Consider the following 22,280-nt stretch of genomic DNA (forward strand, 5'->3'; position numbering starts at 1 on the left):
TCTCTTCTTTCCTTCTTTGTACATTTCTCATAGGAGTTTCACTAATTTATTGCATGTGTGTCTTGTTTTCCCCCAAGGGATAAGAGTGATCTACATGGCTATCCACTCCGTATTTATCCTTACAAACTCCCTATTAGTTAATTTAGACTAAGCAATCATTTTTAATCCAAGGTTAATCAATGACCCATGTAAATGATTGGAGACTTGAACCAGGACCTTCATCATTCGAGTCCAGTACTCTAAGCATGTACTCTAGGCCATGCTGGCTCTGCCTTATTGATGCTACACTAGACTATTTGTTAGACTGTACTCTGAATGGCAGCTGCTGTCCAGGAACTCAAGTGTTGTGTGCAAAGTATGTGACTATGACCACGAATGTATGGTCCCTCTCTAAGTCCTTTCCCAAACCATTGTGTTCTGTAGCCACCGATTTTCTGTTAAACCACATGTAAATCTCTTCCCAACCTAATTCTTTTTTCTTTTTGAGCTCCCTATCCTCATCCTATACCTAAATACCCTAAAGGCGCCAAATTATGTCTGTTCTTGGAAACTAGGCAAGAAATATTAGGAACAGCCAGTGGAATACCTGACACTCTGGGCTACTGCTTCTTAATCTGTGGGTCCCAATCCCAAATGGGGCCTCCTTAGCTCAATGTTGGGGTCACAAAAGTTTGGCAAGAGTAAAAAGTTTCAGAATGCCACCCATTTACACAAATCTGTTAGAGTGAACTCTGCAGAAAATGCTTCAGCTTTGCTTCACAAAAAGGAAAATCAGCCTTTTTAGCCAGCCTTGCAAATGCTGATTTATTATCAGTAAATGTTTGCATTTCATACCTATTTTATATACCTATATACCTGGGGTCACATATAAAATTTTCAGATGGGAAAGGGTTGAGAGTGAAAAGGTTTAAGGTTGTAAGGTATGTGTCAAGACCCAGGCAGAGCAACGAGGCAAAACAGCAGCTTAAGGGTTAACAGAAGGTGTTTAATGGCAAATTAACAAGTCAAAAGGCTCTTATCAGCAGAGCTTGTAAACAAAAGGAGCCTGCAGCTGGCAGGAATGTAAACAAACAGCAGCCCAGGCAGTCTGTGCTGCAAAAAGGAAAACAGGAGTAAGGCAGGCAAAATAGCTTGAAGTCAGAAACGAAATACAGTCAGTTCAAAAGTCCTAATACAAAAAGCAGCATGAGGAATGGTCCGAAGTCCAAGTAGGAGTCAGGCAGAAGCGAAGAGTAGTCAAGACGTTCCAGGGTCAGGACAGGAGACAAGACTCACGGTTCCAAGCCAGGCAAGGTAGTCAGCACGATCACGGAGACACGGTTCTGGATGCAAAGACTCAAGGCAAGAGTAAAGAGCAGGATACACAGGTACACAACACTTTGAACTCTGCAACAAGACTGCTCCAAGGCTACTCCTTAAATCTCATCAGAATCACTAGATTCACCTTCAGGTGCATCCATTTCCACAGGTGAATCACGTTCCCTCCATTGCTGCCAGTCTGCCCTTCGGGCTGCATCCTGAGAAGCAGTATCCGAAACCCATGGGTCTGTGAACCCTTGGAACTCATCGCTGGAGGTTGGAGCATTAATCACATCCAAAACCTCCTGGACCCTGGTCCAGTCCAGCTCTTCATCATCACTGTCAGATTCATAGCAATCCACTATGTCTTTAAGACGCTTGGAAATAGATTCCTCATCGCTATCAGAACTGCGTGCTACTCGTTTTACACCACGGTAATCCTCCGTTTCCATCTCCTCACGAGTAAACCCCTGAAAATCCTCCTCATCTGTAGTCTCAAGGACAATGTCCCTAATGCGCTTCAGCTGTTGCTGAGCGTCTTCCTCTTCCAAGCCTCGTTTCCTCCTACTAGCACTAGTAGATACATCAGGCACACGCTGAGTCACAACAGTATGCATACAAAAACTGCCTCAAGTCGTTGAAATAAATAAATAGGGGGCTGAAGAACAGATGTATTCAGGTGTATTCCCATTTCTGAGACTAAAAGTCTAATGGAGTGCTTTCATCATTGGATTACAACTAAAATAATTAATTTTACCACAAAGCACGTATGCTCCAAACCGTATTCTATCATATTTCTTAGCAAATGAGCCAGTTTCTTGGAACATAAAGGAGTGAGCCAATGCAATATACTGGTTTGCGTGTTGGACTGGGACTGGGAGACTAGGGTTTGAATCCACACTTGGCCATGGAGGATTACCAAATGACCTAGGCCGCTCATACTCTCTCAGGGCCCATCCTGACAGACAAATCTCTCCTTTTTTTGCTAGGAGTGTGGATGGAAATCTGCACCAAAAAGGGTTTTTAAAACCCACTTTAGCACGGTTCTTGGTGCTGTCTGGAATCACTCTCGGCCTCAGAGGAAGACAGACCTCCTTGGTACAAATACTGCCAATATCTAAACTCCTGTCTTAGGGGCTCCATACATGAGGTACACAATAACAACAACAAAAAATAAGAGAAAATGTCATAAAAACAAGTGGAAAACAACTGAACAAAACTAGCTTTACAGAAATAGCACTTTCTTATATGTGGCCTATTGCAGCACTGCCCTTGTGTTATTGAATGACTATTGTGAGCATGTTAAAGGCACCCCGTTTCTTCTGTGTCCCCTTCTCTTTAGACCTTCCGGCCCGCAGCCATGTTGGTGGAGCGTTCAGCAGATTTTGGCCGCACTTGGCAGGTGTATCGCTACTTTGCCTATGACTGTGCAGCATCGGTCCCCTCTGCCTCCCGGGCACCCTTGAGGCGGGTGGACGATGTCATCTGCGAGTCCCGTTACTCAGACATTGAACCTTCCACTGAAGGAGAGGTGAGTGTCAAGCAAAGTATCTGAAGGATTAATGCCGAGGAAATAGATGGGCATTTTGATTTTATGCTGCATGCATTTCTGGGGGTTGTTGTTATAATTTTCTGTGACTCATTTTATACTTTTGTACCATTTTTACCTGTTGTATGTTATATGTGCATACTGGAGTGCCTTGTAATCCACCCCGAGTCCCTTCAGGGTAACAGTGGTGAGATATAAATAAAGTTTATTATTAATATTATTTATGGACATAGCCTCCAAGTTTAGCACTGGAATAATCATTATCTTTGATGGAGAGGCTGAGGCCCCCATCTACACAATCAGATTATCTGCTTTGAACTGGATTATGTGGCAGTGTAGATCCAGCCTGAGCTTAGGGGTGATGTAGTTGGCGGCTCTTAAGTTATCTGTTATTGGCTTTAGTCTGTGTCATGATTGTTGTTTCTTCCTTTCTACAGGTAATCTACAGGGTGCTAGACCCAGCTATCCACATCCGGGACCCCTACAGTCCAAAAATCCAGAGTGAGTCTTTCTCTGGGCTGTGGGTTTTTAAATAGAGGTGTAAAGTGTCAATTTCAGGCAAAAAGAACTTGGAAGTACAAAATACCCTTCCTTATTTTGGGAGTACTTGAATTCGAAGTGCACAATTGGCATTGTGAGATCTGTAGGAGAGTCTTCGGACATGTCTCCTGCACCGTAGCTTGACTGCAGCAATTTAGCATTACAGCAGAACTACAAGTCCAGGAAATACAATAAGATGGGCTGCTCTTGTTTTGCAAACTGAGCAGTAAACCCGCACATTTCTCAAAGAAAGAACCCTGTCTATGCACCTCAGGCCAGCTTGGATATGAATACATGCATGTAAATCTCACTACCACATTTGCCATATGAACATGTCCAAGATATTTGTTCTTGTTTGGAGGTTTCTCTTCTGGGCTTTGCAAAGAGTCTTTCTGCTTGTGATTTTCAGGACTTGGAATGGCCTCTTGTTTGAAGTTAGTGTTTCTTATCACTCCCTGATGGGCAGTGGAGACCATTTTCCTTAAGCATGCTTTTTTGGAACTCTATTTTTTAAAAATTATCCTACTGTTATATAGTATTTTGGTACTTTGCTGTGTTTAAGTATCAGTTGTACATCCTGCATTTTGTTGCTCCTATTTGTATTGGAAGCTGCTCTTGTTCATGAGAAGGTGTGATGGAAATACAGCAGCAACAGGACATCATCAGTGGATCTCAGAGAGGGAAAGAGAGAGAATAAGATTGTAGTATGTTGATTTGTGACAGGGCAGCTTGCTAGGGATAATGTTTTCCAGCTCTAAACAGTCACATCAGGAACACTTTTTAGGGTCTTGAAAGCAGACCATCACTAGTTAAAAGTTTTAAAGAAGAGACTGAATGACCATCTGCCAGGGATTCTGTTGTAGATAATTCCCTACATCAATAAGTGGCAAATTCCAAGCACAATTCAAAGTGCTGGTCTTGGCCTATAAAGCCCTATACGGTTTCAGCCCAATTTACATGTCTAAATGTATCTCCCTGTATGATCCACCTTGGAGTTTATGATCATCTGGGAAGGCCCTGCTCTCAATCCCACCACCCTCACAAGCGCAACTGGCAGGGATGATAGACAGGTGGCCCCCTAAGGAACGCACAGTGAAATCAGGGCAACTCCCTCTCTCCTATCCTTTAGAATAAAAGCTTAAATCTTGGCTCTGGGACCAAGCTTTAAGATAGCTGACTGAGCAGCAACTCAATAACTTATGAGAACTGTCAATGAATAGACCTTGGCTTGGAATTCTGGGCTACAATTTGGATTGGGGACTTAAGCTTGGTTGTGTTTTAATATTTTAATGGTTGATATTTTAATGTATTTTATAATCTTGTTGGTCTACTTAATGATAATTGTTCATATCGTGATTGTTGTTTGTTGGCATCTAATGATTGCCAATTGTAAGCTGCCCTGAGTCCCCCCCCCCCCCCCCTCGGGAGTTGAGAAGGACGGGATATAAATGTTTGAAATAAATAATAAATAAATTAGAGATCTTATAAGGAAGCTCCCATTTCTGTTGTTTTTGAGCTGTCCAGTTTCTCCAGTTTCCCTAAGCTCTTGAGTAAACATATTGCCATCACAGACACTGGACCATCTTCTACGGGAAGGTATACCAAAGACAAATGTTTCCAGCCGATACTTCCAGTGGATGAAAATCTCTCCCTCCATCTCTCTCTCTCTCTCTCTCTCTCTCTCTCTGCTCCTCCCCCATGCCTTCTCAGTTTAGCTCATTGCCTTCTCCAGCTTCCCATTATGGCCTGCAGCTGTTCATGTCTCTGCATCTATTTGAGGCTGGATAATTTTGGTTGTAGACATGTTTCTGTTTTAGTAGTAGATGGATTTAACTATTGGCTCTAGGCTTGTGTCTGGAAAACTGTAATCTCTCCCCTTCTAACTTTGGTGTGCAGTCATCTGACAGAACCTAACCAAGTGTTTCTGGAAGCTGGAAAGTCAGATATGACAGCTCATATAGAACACACATACACACGCGCGCGCACACGTGCACACACACACACACACAAAGCCCTGTCTTAAAAATGTTCTCCAATAGTGAGACACTTCCTCTGGTCTTCCTTCTTTCCTCCCCTCCTCCATTTTTTATTTATCAGATCTTCTGAGAGTCACCAACCTACGAGTGAACTTGACCAAGCTGCACACTCTGGGAGACAATCTGCTGGATTCACGACGGGAGATCAAAGAGAAGTACTACTATGCTGTGTATGAGATGGTGCTGCGAGGCAACTGTTTCTGCTATGGGCATGCTTCAGAGTGTGCTCCCCTGGCTGGCAGCCCTGCAGATGTTGAGGGCATGGTAAGGGTTCTTCACACAGCTGTATGAACACATACACACACTGTATTGTTTATGCCAGGCATGGGCAAACTTCAGCCCTCTGGGTGTTTTGGACTTCAATTCTCACTATTGTGAGTGTTGAAGTCCAAAACACCTGGAGGGCCAGTTTGCCCATGCCTTGTTTATGCCCTTCATTGAGCTGCTGAAAACTCCCCAGAAGATGGGTTCTCTTTCTTTAATGCAAATGCAAGCAAGCTTCTATACCTACTGTATTCTTCATAACTGTCCTCAGTGCCAAATGTGATACTGCACACTCTGGGAGATTGTCGGAGGAGGTCCTGCTCTTGATCCCGCCTGCTTCACAAGCACGTCTGGCAGGGACAAGAGTCAGGGCCTTCTCTGTGGTGGCCCCTTGGCTGTGGAACTCCCTGCCCAGGGATATCAAATCAGCCCCCTCCCTCTTAAGCTTTTGAAAAAAACCTGAAAACTTGGCTTTTCAAGCAAGCTTTTGGAGCTTCAGCTTAATCAGATAAACCTCGAATTGGAAAATGACCTAGGAATGGCTAAGACAACGGAACAGATGAGGACTGAATATGACAACATAGTTTTAAAATTTTTATTGTTCACTTGTTTTATGTTTTTAGATATAGTGTAATGTGATGTTTTATTTTTATTGATGTATGTATTTTATATGTGGCATCGAATTGTGCCGATTGTTTGCCACCCTGAGTCGTCTCTGGGCTGATATGGGCAGGGAAAAATGATATAAATAAAATAAATAAACATTGTGCTTCCTTCACTGTAGTGGTTCTCAACCTTTGGTCCTCCAGGTATTTCTGGTCTTCAGCTCCCAGAAATCCCAGCCAGGTTATCAGCTGTTAGGAACTTTGGGAGCTGAAGTCCAAAACCTCTGGAACACCAAAGGTTGGGAACCACTGCTTTACAGCAAGGTAAGGCCCTGTATATGATCCCTTATTATACACTTGAACTTATTCAAACTGCTGAGAAACAATATAGACATTATTTTAGTGCTACTCCTAACATTCGTTGCCACACTAGACTAGTTAAAATTGTTCAGATCTGTGGTCTAACAATATTTGAGGGTGGAGATAAACAGCTCCTTCTCCTTTTTTTACAACATAACACTTTTTCAATGCATTGCCTGCAAATGAAACTCCTCTTGCAGTTCAGCTCTACATGTAAACAAGGCATGTTGGAAAAGAAAGAAAAGTAGTGCCTATTTGCCACCGCTGGGGAAAATTTGGTGGTAATAAAACAAATAAAAATAATAAAACTTTATTTATACCCTGCCACCATCTCCTCAAGGGACTCGGAGCACTTACAGTAGGCCAAGCCCAACAGTACATCAATAAACAAAAGCAATAAACAAAAACAATAAATACAATACAATTAATATAAATCACATATAAACAATAACCAATAAACAGTAACACACAAAGATTTAAAAACCTATGGCCAGGCCAAATGTAATAGCTTAAAATTTAAAAAATAAACACTGGGCATGAACAACGTAGGATATAACTGTTAAGTGATTATTTCTGAATTCTAGCCTTTCATCCCCCTGCTCCTCCCTCTAGTACTGTAACACTTTTCACTTCCATGTCACTTCTCTTGTCAACCATAAAGACATGGGGCTATCAAATATTGTAGGTCCAACAGAGGTATTCATAAAGCATATTTTGCCACCTGGGACTCTAACTAACCCTGTGATCACTGAGGTTTGTTAGCTACACACCACACTTGGGAACTCGTACATAAGAGTTTCTCCATATTGTTGGGCTGGTCGAGACTTCTCCATGTACACTACCCTCAGTTCTATGATAGCAGGTGTAAACCAAAGCTTGGGGAAGTCGTTGGCTGTAGTGGCCAGGGAAAAGGCAAAATCCTGGGAGTTCTACTACAGAAAAATAACTTTGTTGAACTTTGGTATAAGTATACAATGAGCCCTCAGTAGTAGTAGTAGTAGTAATAATAATAATAATAATAATAATAATAATAATTTATTTGTACCCCGCCCTATCTCCCCGAGGGGCCTCTGCTGAAGTCTGGATCCAGGACTCCTTGTGGATGCCATACTCCATGGGTGCTCGCATAGTAAAATGTTTCCCTTGTATAAAATAGCAAAGAATTCAAATGAGGGCTGTATGATTTTTTATTTAATATTTTAGAGCCATGGTTAGTTGAATATTTCCATATGGAATCCATGGATGAAGAGGGCCAACTGTATAAATTAAATTAGGAACCAAACCTTGTACATTGACTCTTAGCTGCTTGTTCTTAATCCCATAGTGAACATCTCAGAGCTCTGAAACTTTGCCTTCTGAATATTGAAACATCATCATCTTCCTTTGACTTTTCAGATATTGCCAAGGATACAAATATTCAACTTTTGCTTAGGACTAAAAGAAATTCCCCAAAAAACCAAAAGCTATTTTTCTGAATGACAAAATCTCCAGCCAGCATGAAATGACACATTTTTCTGCATGTAAATGTGCAGACTGTGAACAGCCAATTTGTGTATTGTATAAGGAGTGAAAGAAGGGAGGTTGGGTGAAAACAGGACAGGGCTCCTGTACCTTTAATGTTAGCCTGGAATTTCAAAATTGTTGCTTGCCATGCATGACAATTCCCTCTTCCATGCATTCATTAAATGTAAGGGTCCTATCCTATTTTCACCTAACAACCTAACAAAGAGAATTATGGTGTACTGTTAGAAAATGCGAGTATTTTCAAAAGCTGGTAAATTACTTTCCCCGTTCACTACGTGCGAGGCTTAGATTTCCCCTCCTGTTCATTTGCCAACAGGTGCATGGTCGCTGTGTCTGCAAACACAACACCAAAGGGCTGAACTGTGAGCAGTGTGATGACTTCTACCATGAACTGCCTTGGCGCCCAGCTGAAGGACGACGCACCAACGCCTGCAAGAGTGAGTATCACAAGTGGGCAGTGGATGACAGCAAAGCTAAAGGAAGCCAAGGCTGCTTCCACACAACCATTTAATCAGGAGCAGAATGTGGATTTAAGAGATCCGGGGAATGTGGTTGTCTGCATGGGAACTACCCCTTGATCTTTTAAGTTGTTATCTTGTGCATGGATTGGGATAATAGCAAAGAGATTTCATTGTGCTGGGTTTAAGGCACAGGGCCATGGGCAAGACACTTGGTAACTTTTACTCTATTTTCCCCCTCCCACAGAGTGTAACTGCAATGAGCACTCGCATCGGTGCCACTTTGACATGGCTGTGTACTTAGCCACAGGCAACACAAGTGGTGGAGTCTGTGACGAGTGCCAGCACAATACCATGGGCCGCAACTGCCAGCTCTGCAAGCCCTTCTACTACAAGGACCCCACCAAGGACATCCGTGACCCCAATGTTTGCCATGGTGAGAGAGAGACAAAGCCATGGAGCACAAGATGAATAAGGCGTATTTGGGGGGGGGGGGGTGTTAGGAATGGTGGGAGTTGAAGTCCAAAACGCCTGGAAGGCCAAAGTTTGCCCATGCTTGTACTAGAAGGAGATGGGTTTCTCTTCTCTAGTTTTGTTGGGTGATGAGAGTCTTCTCTCTGGCTCCTTATTGGGTTCTTGAATTGTGCAGTCAATTCTGCATGCACCCCTGTTGACAAGCTCTTTCCTTCCCATCCTGTAGCTTGTGACTGTGACCCTGATGGCACATTGGATGGTGGGGTGTGTGACACACATGACGACCCAACACTGAGGCTCATCGCTGGGCAGTGTCGCTGTAAGGAGCATGTGCAAGGAGCCCGCTGTGACAAGTGCAAACCTGGCTTCTTTGGACTGAATGCAGACAACCCACAAGGCTGCCAACGTAGGTATCTGCTTCACCCAAATTGGTTTTGCTGAGTTTGATACCTATTTTATATACCTATATACCTGGGGTCATGTAAACTGAGGGACTATTTTGTGAATATCTTGTCTCCCGCTGTAGGCTACCAATTGTGCCCCCCCCCCCCCTTTAAAGAGATGTTATAGTTTTGTTCTGCAGTGCAGATTCTAAACTGAACAAATTCTTAGGCAACGACTAGCTGCATAATCCTGTGATTCCAAATGCAACCATGCATTTAACAGAGCATCTAATTTAGCCTTTAGCATGTCTGTGGCAAGATTATAAGGATAAGATGAGATAAATGCTCTTGATGCTCCACAGAGAAAGGCCTGAATACAAATAGGGTGAATGTTGAAGCAGTATTCCATTTAGTTTTAATGGCAAGAAAACTGGAGTGGGTTGCCATGACTTTCCCCAGGGATCATATTTGGCCTGACCTCTCTGCCATGACCTTCCCGTTTTGGGTGTCCCTTCACAGTTTTGCTCGTGACTTAATTGAGGTGCTCAAGCTCCAGCACAGCAACAAGGTAACGATCCTTCACTGGAGAAGTAGTCCTGAGCCCTAAAGATATTGTTTCCTTTAGAGCTAATCATCAAGCCAGTGCGAATATTGGTTGGACATTTAGGGTTTGTTTTTGTAAAAGTTTGGAATGCTTGTATATACATAATGAAGTATCTTGAGAGTTTTAGCACAGCTGGTAAATCACTAGCAATTATAAGATCTATCAACTGAAAGGTTGCAAGTTCGAAGCCCCAGGTCGGCATGAGCGGCTGATTGTTAGACCTGCTCACTGTTTACCTAAGCATTTGAAAACAGCTTTTGCTGTAGAGAAATCAGGTACCACTAAAAAGTGGGAGAGGTGTTTTACGATGCCATAAAGAAAGATCAGAAAATGCTGGGTGATCAAAAGGAAGGAGGAAGTCCTGACAGCTCTTCATCATAGAGGATGAAGCAATAGCACCCCCTGTGGCTGGACTTGGACCTATGGCACCAAAACAGCTGGATTGAGTCAAAACAACACACCTCCTTCTGTTCTGTTTGTCTGTGTATTGTATATACAAAAGAGGCATTGAATATTTGCCATGTATGTGTATTGTGATCCACCCTGAGTCTCCTTGGAGGTAAGAAGGGTGGAATATAAATAAAGTATTATTATTATTATTATTATTATTATTATTAGTGTTATTGTTTCATATAGACCTTATATAAGTTCATAACCTGAAGGAAATTATATATACATTATTTTTAATACTTTTGTGCCTGAAACAAAGTATTTTTACATTTATATCAGAAAGCAAAGGTGTCACTATCAAGGGCTCTATCTACACTGGTCATATAATACAGTTTCAAATTGCATTATATGGCAGTGTAGATGGGGCCTTGGACAACCATGTGGAAATTTTGGAGTATTTTGGAATTCTGGGTAAGGAAATCCTGACCTGATGGTTGCTGAACTCCTGACTTAAAGGCTGGCAGTTCGAATCCGCAAGATGGGATGAGCTCCCATTTGTCAGCTCCAGCTCCTAGCAACCTAACAGTTTGAAAACATGTAAATGTTAGTAGATAAATAGGTACCGCTTCGTCAGGAAAAGACAAAGAGACACTCCAAGCAATCTTGCCGGCCACACAACCAGAAGGTGACAACGCAGGCTCCTCAGCTTGAATAAAGAGAAAAGCACCTCCCAGAGCCAGAGATGAGCACTGCCTCCAGAAGCTGGAAATGAAAGGAGAAGCTTCTGCCTTTGTTTGTGTTTGTGTGTCTTCATTGTATATGACTGTAAAGGCATTGAATGTTTGCCTATGTGTGTAAATGATGTAATCCGCTCTGAGTCCCCTAGGGGAGAAGGGCAGAATATAAATAACATTTATTATTGTTGATCTGAGTAATGCAAATTCCAAGATATTCTGGACAATTTTTCTACATATCCTTGAATCACCAGGTTGTCAGTGTGACCCACGAGGCACGGTGCAGGATGGGCCCCAGTGCGATGCCATCACGGGAGATTGCTTCTGCAAACGGTTGGTGACCGGGCGCAGTTGTAACCAGTGTCTGGTAAGTACCAGCTAGTCTAGCTTTTGCATCTTGCTTTGGCTTTTGTCTCCTGGGGTAACGCGCCCTTTTCTTCTCCTCAGCCTGAACACTGGGCCCTGAGCCCTGACCTTCATGGCTGCCGACCTTGTGACTGTGATGTAGGAGGTGCCCATGATAACCAGTAAGTAAGTTCTGGGGGTCTTCTAGAAATGAGGGAAGGAATGGGCAAGGAGGAATCAAAAGCAAGAAGCCGATAAAGTGTCATGCAAAGTTTTTCAGATGGCCTTAGGAGATATATTTGCCTGAAAAAGGACCTTCATGATGGTGAAAACCATAGTGACATGTCTAAAAACTCTAAAGGTACCAGATTATTCCTGATCTTGAAAACAAGGTGGGGTCAGCCCTGTTTAGCATTTAGATTTTTTTTCCATGTCAGAAGCAACTTGAGAAACTGCAAGTCGCTTCTGGTGTGAGAGAATTGGCTGTCTGCAAAGAAGTTGCCCAAGGGATGCCCAGATGTTTTACCATCCTACAGGAGGCTTCTCTCATTTCCATACATGGGAAGCTGGAGCTGACAGATGGGAGCTCACCCCACTCCCTGGATTCAAATCACTAACTTTCAGGTCAGCAGTTCAGCCACCACCACAGCTCCAGTATTTAGATGGGAGCCTGTCTACGAATACCAGGTGCTGAAGGCTATATTTCAGAGGAAGGAACTGGCAAGGCTACCTCTGAGGATTCCTTGCCTAAGAAAATCCTATAAACATCATTATGTAGTCATAAATCCACAAGTGACTTGAAGGTGTACACACACATTTAGCAAAGAGAAATAAAGTATGGAAGGTAAGGGAGCTCAGGGGAATTCAAAACATCTATTTTTAATTTTTATTTATTTATTATTTATTTAAAACTTTTATATCCCAATCTTCTCACCTCCGTAGAGGGACTCAGACCGGCTGAGTATTTATTAAACTTCTGCATGGTGTCTCTTCTGTGAAAGCCAATGCAATTACATAACAACAGTTATACTGCTGAATAATAGTAATAAATATGTAGATTTGAAAAAGAAAGTCAATGCAACATACCTAGAGTTCCAAAATGGTTTTTCATCTAGATACTGACCAGACCTGAAACCGCTTAGCTCCAGCAGGACTTCAATATCCTTCACCTTTAGGGTAGAATCATTTGAATGGACAGCAGGAGTGATGGGTAGGATTGGAATGTCTGTTTTCCTTACGACTTTCCTTTTGCAAAACAGGTGTGCCACTGAAACAGGACAATGCCGCTGCCGCAGCCACATGGTAGGCAGGCAGTGCAGCCAAGTGCAGACCGGCTATTTCCACATCATGCTTGATTACTACACATACGAAGCAGAAGAGGCTGAACTTCACCAGGTGAAGCAAAAAGGGGCAAGGGATGGTGGGTACGGTGGTTGGCATGGAGAAATGTAATGCCAATTTCTAATAGGAGGCTATATATTTTGGAAAGGCATGACCTTTTAGAGATAATAACCTTTTGGGAAACCATACCCTTTTGAAAATGTGACCCTTTTGGAGATTAATTGGCATCCACACTATTTGGAATAATAATAACCCTTTTGTAAAAAAATGTCTGGCTATGGCCCTGGATTCTATTATTCAAGTTAGCCATTGGGCAGAGTCAACGGACCCAAGGGGAGTTAGCTATTGGACAGAGCCAACTATGACAAGGAGCTTCAGAAAAATAAAAATGGAGGAAAGAGTTTCAATTCTTTAGAGAGGTGACTTGTGAGAACTGTGGCAGAACGAGAGAAAGTTCAAACATTTATTTTCCCATCGCTAGAGTGTTAATTATGGAACATAAAAAGTAGGTTACATTCCTGCTATGTTGGTCTGAACTCTCCCTGGAAGGCAAGATGACTAAACTTATACCATTATACTTTGGCCACAGTCATGTCAGTCTAACAACCACCATGTCAGACTACACAAAGAAGCCATTGAAATCCACAAGCATGTGGACAATTTCAACAGAAAGGACGAAACCATGAAAATGGACAAAATCTGGCTACTAGTATTTTTTTTAAAAAATAACACTAAATAAAGAACAACATTCAAAAATATGGGAATTCCAGACAAGAAACAATCAGGGCCAGCTAATCACCTCCCAACAAAGGATTCCTCCAGGCAGGAAGTAGCTAGACCTTGAAAACTGCTAGGTCATTAAATGCTAATCAAGGTGGTCAATTGCTACATTCACACCAGTTCTTTCTTCCACCCTGTGCATTTCAGAGATATATAAACCCCACTTGCCTAACTTCCAATAGATCTCACAGCCTCTGAGGATGTCTGCCATAGATGCAGGTGAAACGACAGGAAAGAATGCTTCTGGAACATGGCCCTACAGCCCGGAAAATACACAACAACCCAGTGATTCTGGCCATGAAAGCCTTCGACAACACAGAGATTACTTACTAGAAAAGATAGTAATGCATATTCAGGGAGAAGACAGCAGGCAAAAGAGGAAAACAATGGATGAGCTCGGTCAAGGAAACCATGACCTTGGGCAGTTGATGACAAAGTGACTTGGAGATTTCTCATTCAGAGGATCACCATAAATTGAAGTTGACTGGGAGATAGTTATCAACAACTGTAGCTGTGAAAGATGAGAAGACTGTCAAGAGAGAAAAAAGTGGCAATCCTAATATCACATACTTGACTGAATACAGACTTGAAATTGCTGAGCGTTCTAGTGGAATGATAAGATCTGTCAGTTCTCTTTCCTCACAGTTGTCTAAGTCTAATTTATTTCCATCTTGCTTATGAATAACTGCAAATTTTTGACAAAAAGAATGGAAAAAATGAAGTATTCATGCATTTGGAATGGATGAACTCTTGGTTCATCCATTCAAAAGGTTTTTGTGTGTTTTCCTGACAAAAGGGCAACATCATACTGGTCTTTCTCTTGACAGGGAGCAGAAGTTGTGGAGCGAGTGCACCTCACAGGTCGGCCAGCTACATGGACGGGAGTGGGCTTTGCGCGAGTGCTGGAGGGAAACGTAGTGGCATTTCGGATTGACAATGTGCCCTTCACCATGGAGTACGACATACTGCTGCGCTATGAACCTCAGGTGACTCAGTTTTGGCCTTCCTTCTTAGTATCTACCCAATTTGTCTCAGCTGCAGAGAAATAAGGGGATTGGGATCAGGTTCAACTTTCCAGTATCAATCCTGGTGTTAAACATCTAAATGAAGGCTTCGGCTTCTTATGGCAATGACAGGGCAAATTCTCTTTATGTGAAGAAGGGAGCTTAATCCCTTTCATAAACTTTATAAGGCAAGGGACATATTAGGAAATGGTTTACCATATATACTCGAGTATAAGCCGACCCGAATATAAGCCGAGGCACCTAATTTTACTACAAAAAACTGGAAAAACATATTGACTTGAGTATAAGCTGAAGGTGGGAAATGCAGCAGCTACTGGTAAATTTCAAAATAAAAATAGATATGAATACAATTATATTAATTGAGGCATCAGTAGGTTAAATGTTTTTGAATATTTACATAAAACTGTAATTTAAGAGAAGATTGCCCAACTCTAATTAAACCATTATTCTAACCTTCTTCAATATACGGCCAGCTGCGACCATACCTCGCAAAGGTTGATTTGGCCGGGGTAGTCCATGCCTTGGTCACTTCTAGATTGGATTACTGTAATGCGCTCTACGTGGGGCTGCCCTTGAAAACGGCTCAGAAATTCCAACTGGTTCAACGGGCGGCGGACAGGATGTTAACTGGCGCTCCTTACAGAGAGAGGTCAACCCTCCTGTTTAAGGAGCTCCACTGGCTGCTGTTTACCTACTGAGCCCAATTCAAGGTGCAGGTGCTTACCTACAAAGCCCTAAACGGTTTGGAACCTGCCTACCTGCGTGACTACATCTCCGTTTATGAACCCACGCGCTCCCTTCGTTCATCCGGAGAGGCCCTGCTCGTGATCCCACCTGCGTCGCAGGCGCGTTTGGTAGGGACGTGGGACAGGGCCTTCTCTGTGGTTGCCCCCCAGCTTTGGAACACCCTCCCCAAAGACATTAGACTAGCACCCACATTGGCAGTCTTTAGGAAGAACTTGAAGACCTGGCTATTCCGATGTGCCTTTCCAGAATAGGATAACCCCCAGCACTATGTCCCAGAAGCACTTTATTAGAGTTTAAGACTCTCTGCACATTGCACTTGCCCAGAATTTCAACATATCACCTCTTACACCCAGCACTTTTTAACCTGTACCCTTCATTGGCCCGGCCCTGGTTTTATTGCGTAATAGTGTAATGTTTTGTTGTTGCTTATGTTTTTAATTTGCTTTGTACCGTATTGTTATTGTCTGTTGTTGTTGTGTTGAGGCCTTGGCCTTTGTAAGCCACATCAAGTCCTTCGGGAGATGCTAGCGGGGTACAAATAAAGTTTAATAATAATAGTAATAATAATAAATGTGCTTATGTATACTTCCAATAATAATAGAGTAAAATAATAAATGTAATAAATATTATAATAATAGAGGAAATGGAAATGTAATAATAACAGTAATAATATAGTGAAACAATAAATGTAATAAAATAATAGATCAAAATAATAAATGTAAAAATAATAACAAATAGAGTAAAATAAATGTAATAGTAACAATAATAGACAAAATAAAAATGTAACAATAACAATAGTAACAAAAAAGTAAAATAATAAATGTAATAATAACAATAATAAAGCAAAATAATAAATGTAATAGCGATAACAAATAGAGTAAAAAATAAAAAATGTAACAATAACAATAATGACAAACATTTAAAATAATAAATGTAATAACTATAATAAATAGAGTAAAACAGTAATATAATAATAACACAGTAAAAAAATAAATATTGAGTATTCATACCAAGTGTTGTCCAGATCCTTCATTGTTTAAGTGCTCTCTGGATGTAGGTGAACTACAATTACAAAACGCAAGGTCAAACCAAACCCTTCCAGTATTTTCTGTTGGTCGTGGGAGTTTTGTGTGCCAAGTTTGGTTCAATTCCATCATTGGTAGAGTTCAGAATGCTCTTTGATTGTAGATGAACTATAAATCCCAGCAACTACAACTCCCAAATGACAAATCAGCCCCCAACTCCACCAGTATTCAAATTTGGGCGTATCAGGTATTTGTGCCAAATTTGGTCCAGTGAATGAAAATAGAGCCTGCATATCAGATATTTACATTACGATTCATAACAGTAGCAAAATGACAGTTATGAAGTAGCAACGAAAATAGTCTTATGGTTGGGGGTCACCACAACATGAGGAAGTGTATTAAGGGGTTGTGGTATTAGGAAGGTTGAGAACCACTGCTATACTGACTTCAGGCTGCCCATGAGCAGTGCACTCAGATGCTTTCTCTCCCCAGTTGCCAGGAAAATGGGAGGTGAAGGTGTCTGTGATACGGCCTGGACCTATTCCCACCAGCAGCCCGTGTGGAAACACCATCCCTGCTGATGATGTGATGTCCGCATCTTTGCCTCCTGCATCACGGTGAGTGATGAGAAACTCTGGATCGGTAGCACATTGACATTGCCACAGTCTACACACTGCATTGTGTGTTTGGACTAAAATGGTAAAAGGTCTGCAAGCCAAGCCCTCTGAGGAGTTGGAGATGTTTAGCCAGGAGAAGGAAAAAGAGAGCATGTGATAACCATGTTTAAATAACTATAAGAATTTCACATTGAGGAGGGGGCAAGCTTGTATTCTGCTGCTCTAGAGACCAGGAAATAAAAGTTCATCCTAAAGTTTAGGTGGAAACTTTTCCTGGAATTGTAACCAGGAAACCCTATTATTTCCTGGTTACAATTCCAGGAAAAGTTTCAACATTAGGAAGAACTTCCTGATGGTAAGAAATGGAATATGCTGCATTGGATCATGTTAGATTCCCCTTCCTTGGAGGTTTTTAAACAGGGCTTGGATGGCCATCTGCCAGGAATGTTATGACTCTATGTTATGGAGATGGACTGGATTGCCCTTGTGGCCCCTTCCAGTGTTATGATTCTGTTAAAGTTAGAAAGAGCGATGAACTTTGACAAATATTCATACAGTATTAGGACTAGTCAGGAATACGCATCTAAGTCAGATCTGCCTTTGCATTTAATAAGATAAATAAGATAATTGTAATGCATAGTCTTTGTTCCTTCCACTCAATCCCCTCCCCACCCTGTATGAATGACGTTGAAGAATTGTGCTAAAATAAATTATGCAGATTACTTATCTTTTGCATTTTCCCCTTGGGATAATTTATTGTGTTTCCAAGACTGAAGATTTAAAACCCAAGCTTTCTTTATAATCCGAAAAAAATCATTGCCAACTAATACCTCCCAACAAAGGATTCCTTCAGGCAGGAAGCAACCAGGCTTTAAAGCTGCCAGGCTATTCAGTGCTAATCAAGATGGCCAGTTTGCAACATTCGCAGCTGTCTCCAACAGACAAGAGTTCTTTCTCCCACCCTGGACATTCCACAGATATATAAACCTCACTTGCCTAGTTTCCAACAGACCTCTGAGGATGCCTGCCACAGATGTGGAGGAAATGTCAGGAGAGAATGCTTCTGGGACATGGCCATACAGCCCAGAAAACTCACAGCAACCTAGTGATTCCAGCCATTAAAGCCTTCGACAACACATCTTCAGTATATTTTAGAAGTTGAATCTTTATTAAGGGTTTTATTTAACAGAGGGTTTGGAATTGTGGATTCCATCATCCACGGGTGCCTTTTTGTGCTGTTATCAATGGATTATAGAATCATAGTCCAGCCCCATTCTTCCACGCAGGACAAGTACAATTAAAGCAGTCCTAACATATGACCATCCAATCTCTGCTTAAAAACTTCACCACACTATGAGGCAGCTGTAATTGTCAGGAAGTTCCCCTGCTCCCCGCCCAGTAAAAATTTCCTGGGACATGACTATGACTTTATGGTAAAATAAGGTTTGTACTCACAATTTTGCTTTTTAAAAACTAGTTTAAATTATGTTTAAAGTGTGGCCCCATGAATCTGGAAGGATAGGAGATGGGTCACATACACTTCCCTGATCCTCAGGAGCCTGCTTTGTAACCTTGACATTCAGAAACATGCTACAAAAAGGATTATTTAGCTATAAATACATCCTTTTTAATATGTACTGGCCCTTTTGTTCTCTAGGTATGTGGTGTTGGTGCAGCCAGTCTGTCTAGAGCAAGGGGTCAGCTATACCATCCGGGTAGAGTTCACTCGCTATGATGGGCATGAGCCTTTGCAAGGTGCATCTATACTTCTGGACTCCGTAAGTATCAGGTGGAAGAACCTGGGCATTTCCTGCAGGAAGAACCAAAACCTGCTGAAGGCACCAGGAAAATGCAGTAAGCTTACCTCTTCTCCCCCTTTTTCCCCTTCCAAGTTGGTACTGATGCCACGTTACTCCTCCTTGGAGATGTTCATTGCTGGGGATCCTGCCTCAATTGCCCGCAAGGAGATCTTTGAGCGCTACCGCTGTGTCCAACAGGCTCGACCTGTGATCAAGGCCCCCATCCCAGAGCCTTGTGCCCATTTGCTCACCAGCATGTCAGCTGTCATCCAACAAGGGGCTCTGCGTAAGTGTTGAACGGCTCAAACGTAGCAGAATCCCCTGCTCTCTGCCCACACAAGTCTCATACAACTATAGGTAGATCCTCGTACTACACTGGGGAAAGTCCAAGTGATATATTGAATTCGGTTGATATATTGAATTCAATTGGTTGGGAAAGTATATATTGAATTTGGTCGGTTGGGGAAGGAAGCTGTCCCTGGAAACCTATACCCATTGAAAACAGCTGCTCCTCTGCATTAATCCTAGAGCATACATGTTAAAGTCAAGGCCCATCAAGTCATTTTATGTGGCCCTCCAGATGCTGGATTCCCAACTCCTGTATTCCTCCTCATTAGACATCATGACTAGAACTGATGGGAGTTGTGATCCAGTGACATCTAGAAGTCTGTAGTTCAGTGGTTCTCAACCTGTGGGTGCCCAGATGTTTTGGCCTTCAACTGCCGGAAATCCTAACAGCTGGTAAACTGGCTGGGATTTCCGGGAGTTGTAGGCCAAAACACCTGAGGACCCACAGGTTGAGAACCACTGCTGTAGTTTGTTCTGTTTAGTCAGGACAAAGGGGATTTGAATTTAGATACGAGTCTTGTGAATATGATGTTTGATTTCAAAATGTCTTTTAACCTTTTCCAACTGCAGAACTACAAGAACTATTGGTTTGCAACTCCCATTATCCTTAGTCTGCATGGTGAATAATCAAAAGTGATAGGTGTGGTTATTCAATAACATCTGGAGACCCAAATGGGGTGAAAACTAAAAAGTATCAACCACTGTGTAAAAATATTATAGTTGACCTACCGAATTCATGGATTCGCCATGATTTGAAGGCAACCACATCTAAAGCTTTTGTTGTTTATTCGTTCAGTTGCTTCCGACTCTTCGTGACCTCATGAACAGCCTATGCCAGTGCTCCCTGTCAGCCGTCACCACCCCCAGCTCCTTCAGAGTCAAGCCAGTCACTTCAATGCTACCATCCATCCATGTTTCCCTTGGTCGGCCCCTCTTCCTTTTTCCTTTAATTTTCCCCAGCATCATTGTCTTCTCTAAGCTTTCCTATCTTCTCATTATGTGGCCAAAGTACTTCATCTTTGCCTCTAATATGTACTGGCCCTGCCTGTGGCAATTAAATACATTCTAGAGTGAGTAAGATGAAGCCACATTTATTCTTCCCTCATGGGCTCTATTCTAAAGGTTGGAAAAGTTCAACTTTGGATTGCGTTTTTCAGAATTTGCTACCCAGCATTGGAAAGTTGTAGTTGAAAGAAAAAAGTACCCTTTCTGAGCTCTAATCTATTTATCAGTGTGAGAGGGTAACTACTACTTTTTGTCCTTCTTTGCCTGATATTCACACTTTTTTTGCTCCCAGCCTGCCTGTGCAGTCCACAGGGCTCATTGAGTTCGGAGTGCAACCCAGCTGGTGGGCAGTGCCAGTGCAAGCCACATGTTGTGGGCCGCCGCTGTGAACGTTGTTCCCCTGGCACCTTTGGCTTTGGGCCTGGTGGTTGTAGAGGTAAGTGAAGCTCAGGTTCTTTCCCATTAACAATTTCCTTCTTATTCCTTTTCATAGATAGCAGCAGTTGCTGCAAGTGATAAGGCTCTGCTCTCCTGTCAGTTGAGACTCAGTAGACTGATGTTCCCACTCCCCTCCTTTGTATGATCTCTGCTGAAAGTAGGAACTATGTTAGTGGAGATCACTGGAGGGAAAGGAATGGAAATATTACTATATTCTGATCAAAGGAAGAACAGATCCCTGTTGTTCACAGCAGCTGCAGTTAGATAAATCAGGATTAGGGCAATCAGATTCTGAGGGGATACGCAAAAGAACAGTGGGGTGTATTACAAACAAGATAGGTTCTGTAAGTTGAATTTGTATGTAATTTCGAATAGCTACGTTTTAAAGTTTAACTCCAGTCATTTTTTAAAGTTTCGGTAGCATAGGGAAGTGTTAACATTCTTGAAACGTTTATTTAGCTTCACGTCACTATCCGTTCCTATGACAATTGAGGTTTGAAAAGTATGGGTTTGTTGTGGAAACCAGGATTGGTGTAAAGCTTCAGCAGAGACCCCTTTTCACCATAACTTTTACACTACATTTTATATGCTAGAATCTGTTTTAATGATTCTTACTTCTGATATAAATGTGTATTTGTTTTGGGATTTGGGTGGGATGGGTATTTACTTATGTTTGTTGTATGGCATTGAATGTTTGCTTATTTTGTTGTTCACCGCCTTGAGTCCCTTTGGGGAGATAAGACGGTATATAATAATAATAATAATAATAATGAGATACAAATCAAGTGTAGTACACAGCAAACAAGATCACTATGTTGGCTTTTGTATTCAATCACACGTCGGACACTTCCCAAGTGTCTAGGACTGTGTGATATATTGGTAAATAATGCATGCAGATCTGAGTAGAGTGGTCTTTTGCAACTGACAGATAATTTTGTCAGTGCTCATTGTTTTTAAGTGCAGGTTAAGGTCTTTAGGCACTGCACCCAGTGTGCCGATCACCACTGGGACCACCTTTACTGGATTATTATTATTATTACTATTATTATTATTATAAGAGTGCATTTTCCTTCCTTGGGGTAGATTTCCTCTCACTTCCTGTTGTCTCACCCTCATTTGTATGTAAACTGGATGCTTGTAACTCGGGGATTGCCTGTAGATTGATAGAAAAATGTAAGTAACTGTGGTAGAATCTTGTCCATTGTATTGCATCTTGGTTGAACCATATACTGTACTACCTTCATCTAGAATTATGACGTAAGGATGTCCTGGGAAAGCCCTAAAACACATGTGTTTATTTACTTCCCAGCATGCCAGTGTAGCAACGAAGGGTCCTTAAGTGGTTTCTGTGACAACTTCAGTGGCCAGTGCCCATGTCGACCAGGAGCCTTTGGGCTTCGCTGCAACCACTGCCAACCACTCCATTGGGGTTTTCCGAACTGCCGCCCATGCCAGTGCAATGGCCGCTCTGAGGAATGTGACCCACGGACTGGCAGCTGCATACATTGCCGGGGCCACACAGAAGGAGATCGATGCCAGAGGTAAAATCACTAAGTTATTTTGAAGCAGAATTTGGAAAAAAAAATGGAA

At 42.1% G+C, this 22,280-nt stretch overlaps 1 protein-coding gene across 1 annotated transcript in view; it reads left to right on the top strand.

Moving 5' to 3' along the window:
- LAMB2 (laminin subunit beta 2) overlaps positions 1-22,280 on the top strand; it is a 69,515-nt gene that overhangs the window by 21,739 nt on the left and 25,496 nt on the right. Inside the window, exons 5-19 of the mRNA XM_060766507.2 lie at positions 2,642-2,830; positions 3,286-3,349; positions 5,486-5,688; positions 8,494-8,614; positions 8,883-9,071; positions 9,336-9,515; positions 11,475-11,587; positions 11,668-11,747; positions 12,825-12,960; positions 14,514-14,672; positions 16,976-17,100; positions 18,758-18,878; positions 18,993-19,185; positions 20,545-20,688; positions 22,000-22,231. Of these exons, the coding sequence (XP_060622490.2) occupies positions 2,642-2,830; positions 3,286-3,349; positions 5,486-5,688; positions 8,494-8,614; positions 8,883-9,071; positions 9,336-9,515; positions 11,475-11,587; positions 11,668-11,747; positions 12,825-12,960; positions 14,514-14,672; positions 16,976-17,100; positions 18,758-18,878; positions 18,993-19,185; positions 20,545-20,688; positions 22,000-22,231 (2,249 nt within the window). The remainder of the gene's footprint in view (positions 1-2,641; positions 2,831-3,285; positions 3,350-5,485; positions 5,689-8,493; positions 8,615-8,882; positions 9,072-9,335; positions 9,516-11,474; positions 11,588-11,667; positions 11,748-12,824; positions 12,961-14,513; positions 14,673-16,975; positions 17,101-18,757; positions 18,879-18,992; positions 19,186-20,544; positions 20,689-21,999; positions 22,232-22,280) is intronic.

This window comes from Anolis sagrei, chromosome 2, assembly GCF_037176765.1.
Source record: "Anolis sagrei isolate rAnoSag1 chromosome 2, rAnoSag1.mat, whole genome shotgun sequence".
NCBI classification, from domain to species: domain Eukaryota; kingdom Metazoa; phylum Chordata; class Lepidosauria; order Squamata; family Dactyloidae; genus Anolis; species Anolis sagrei.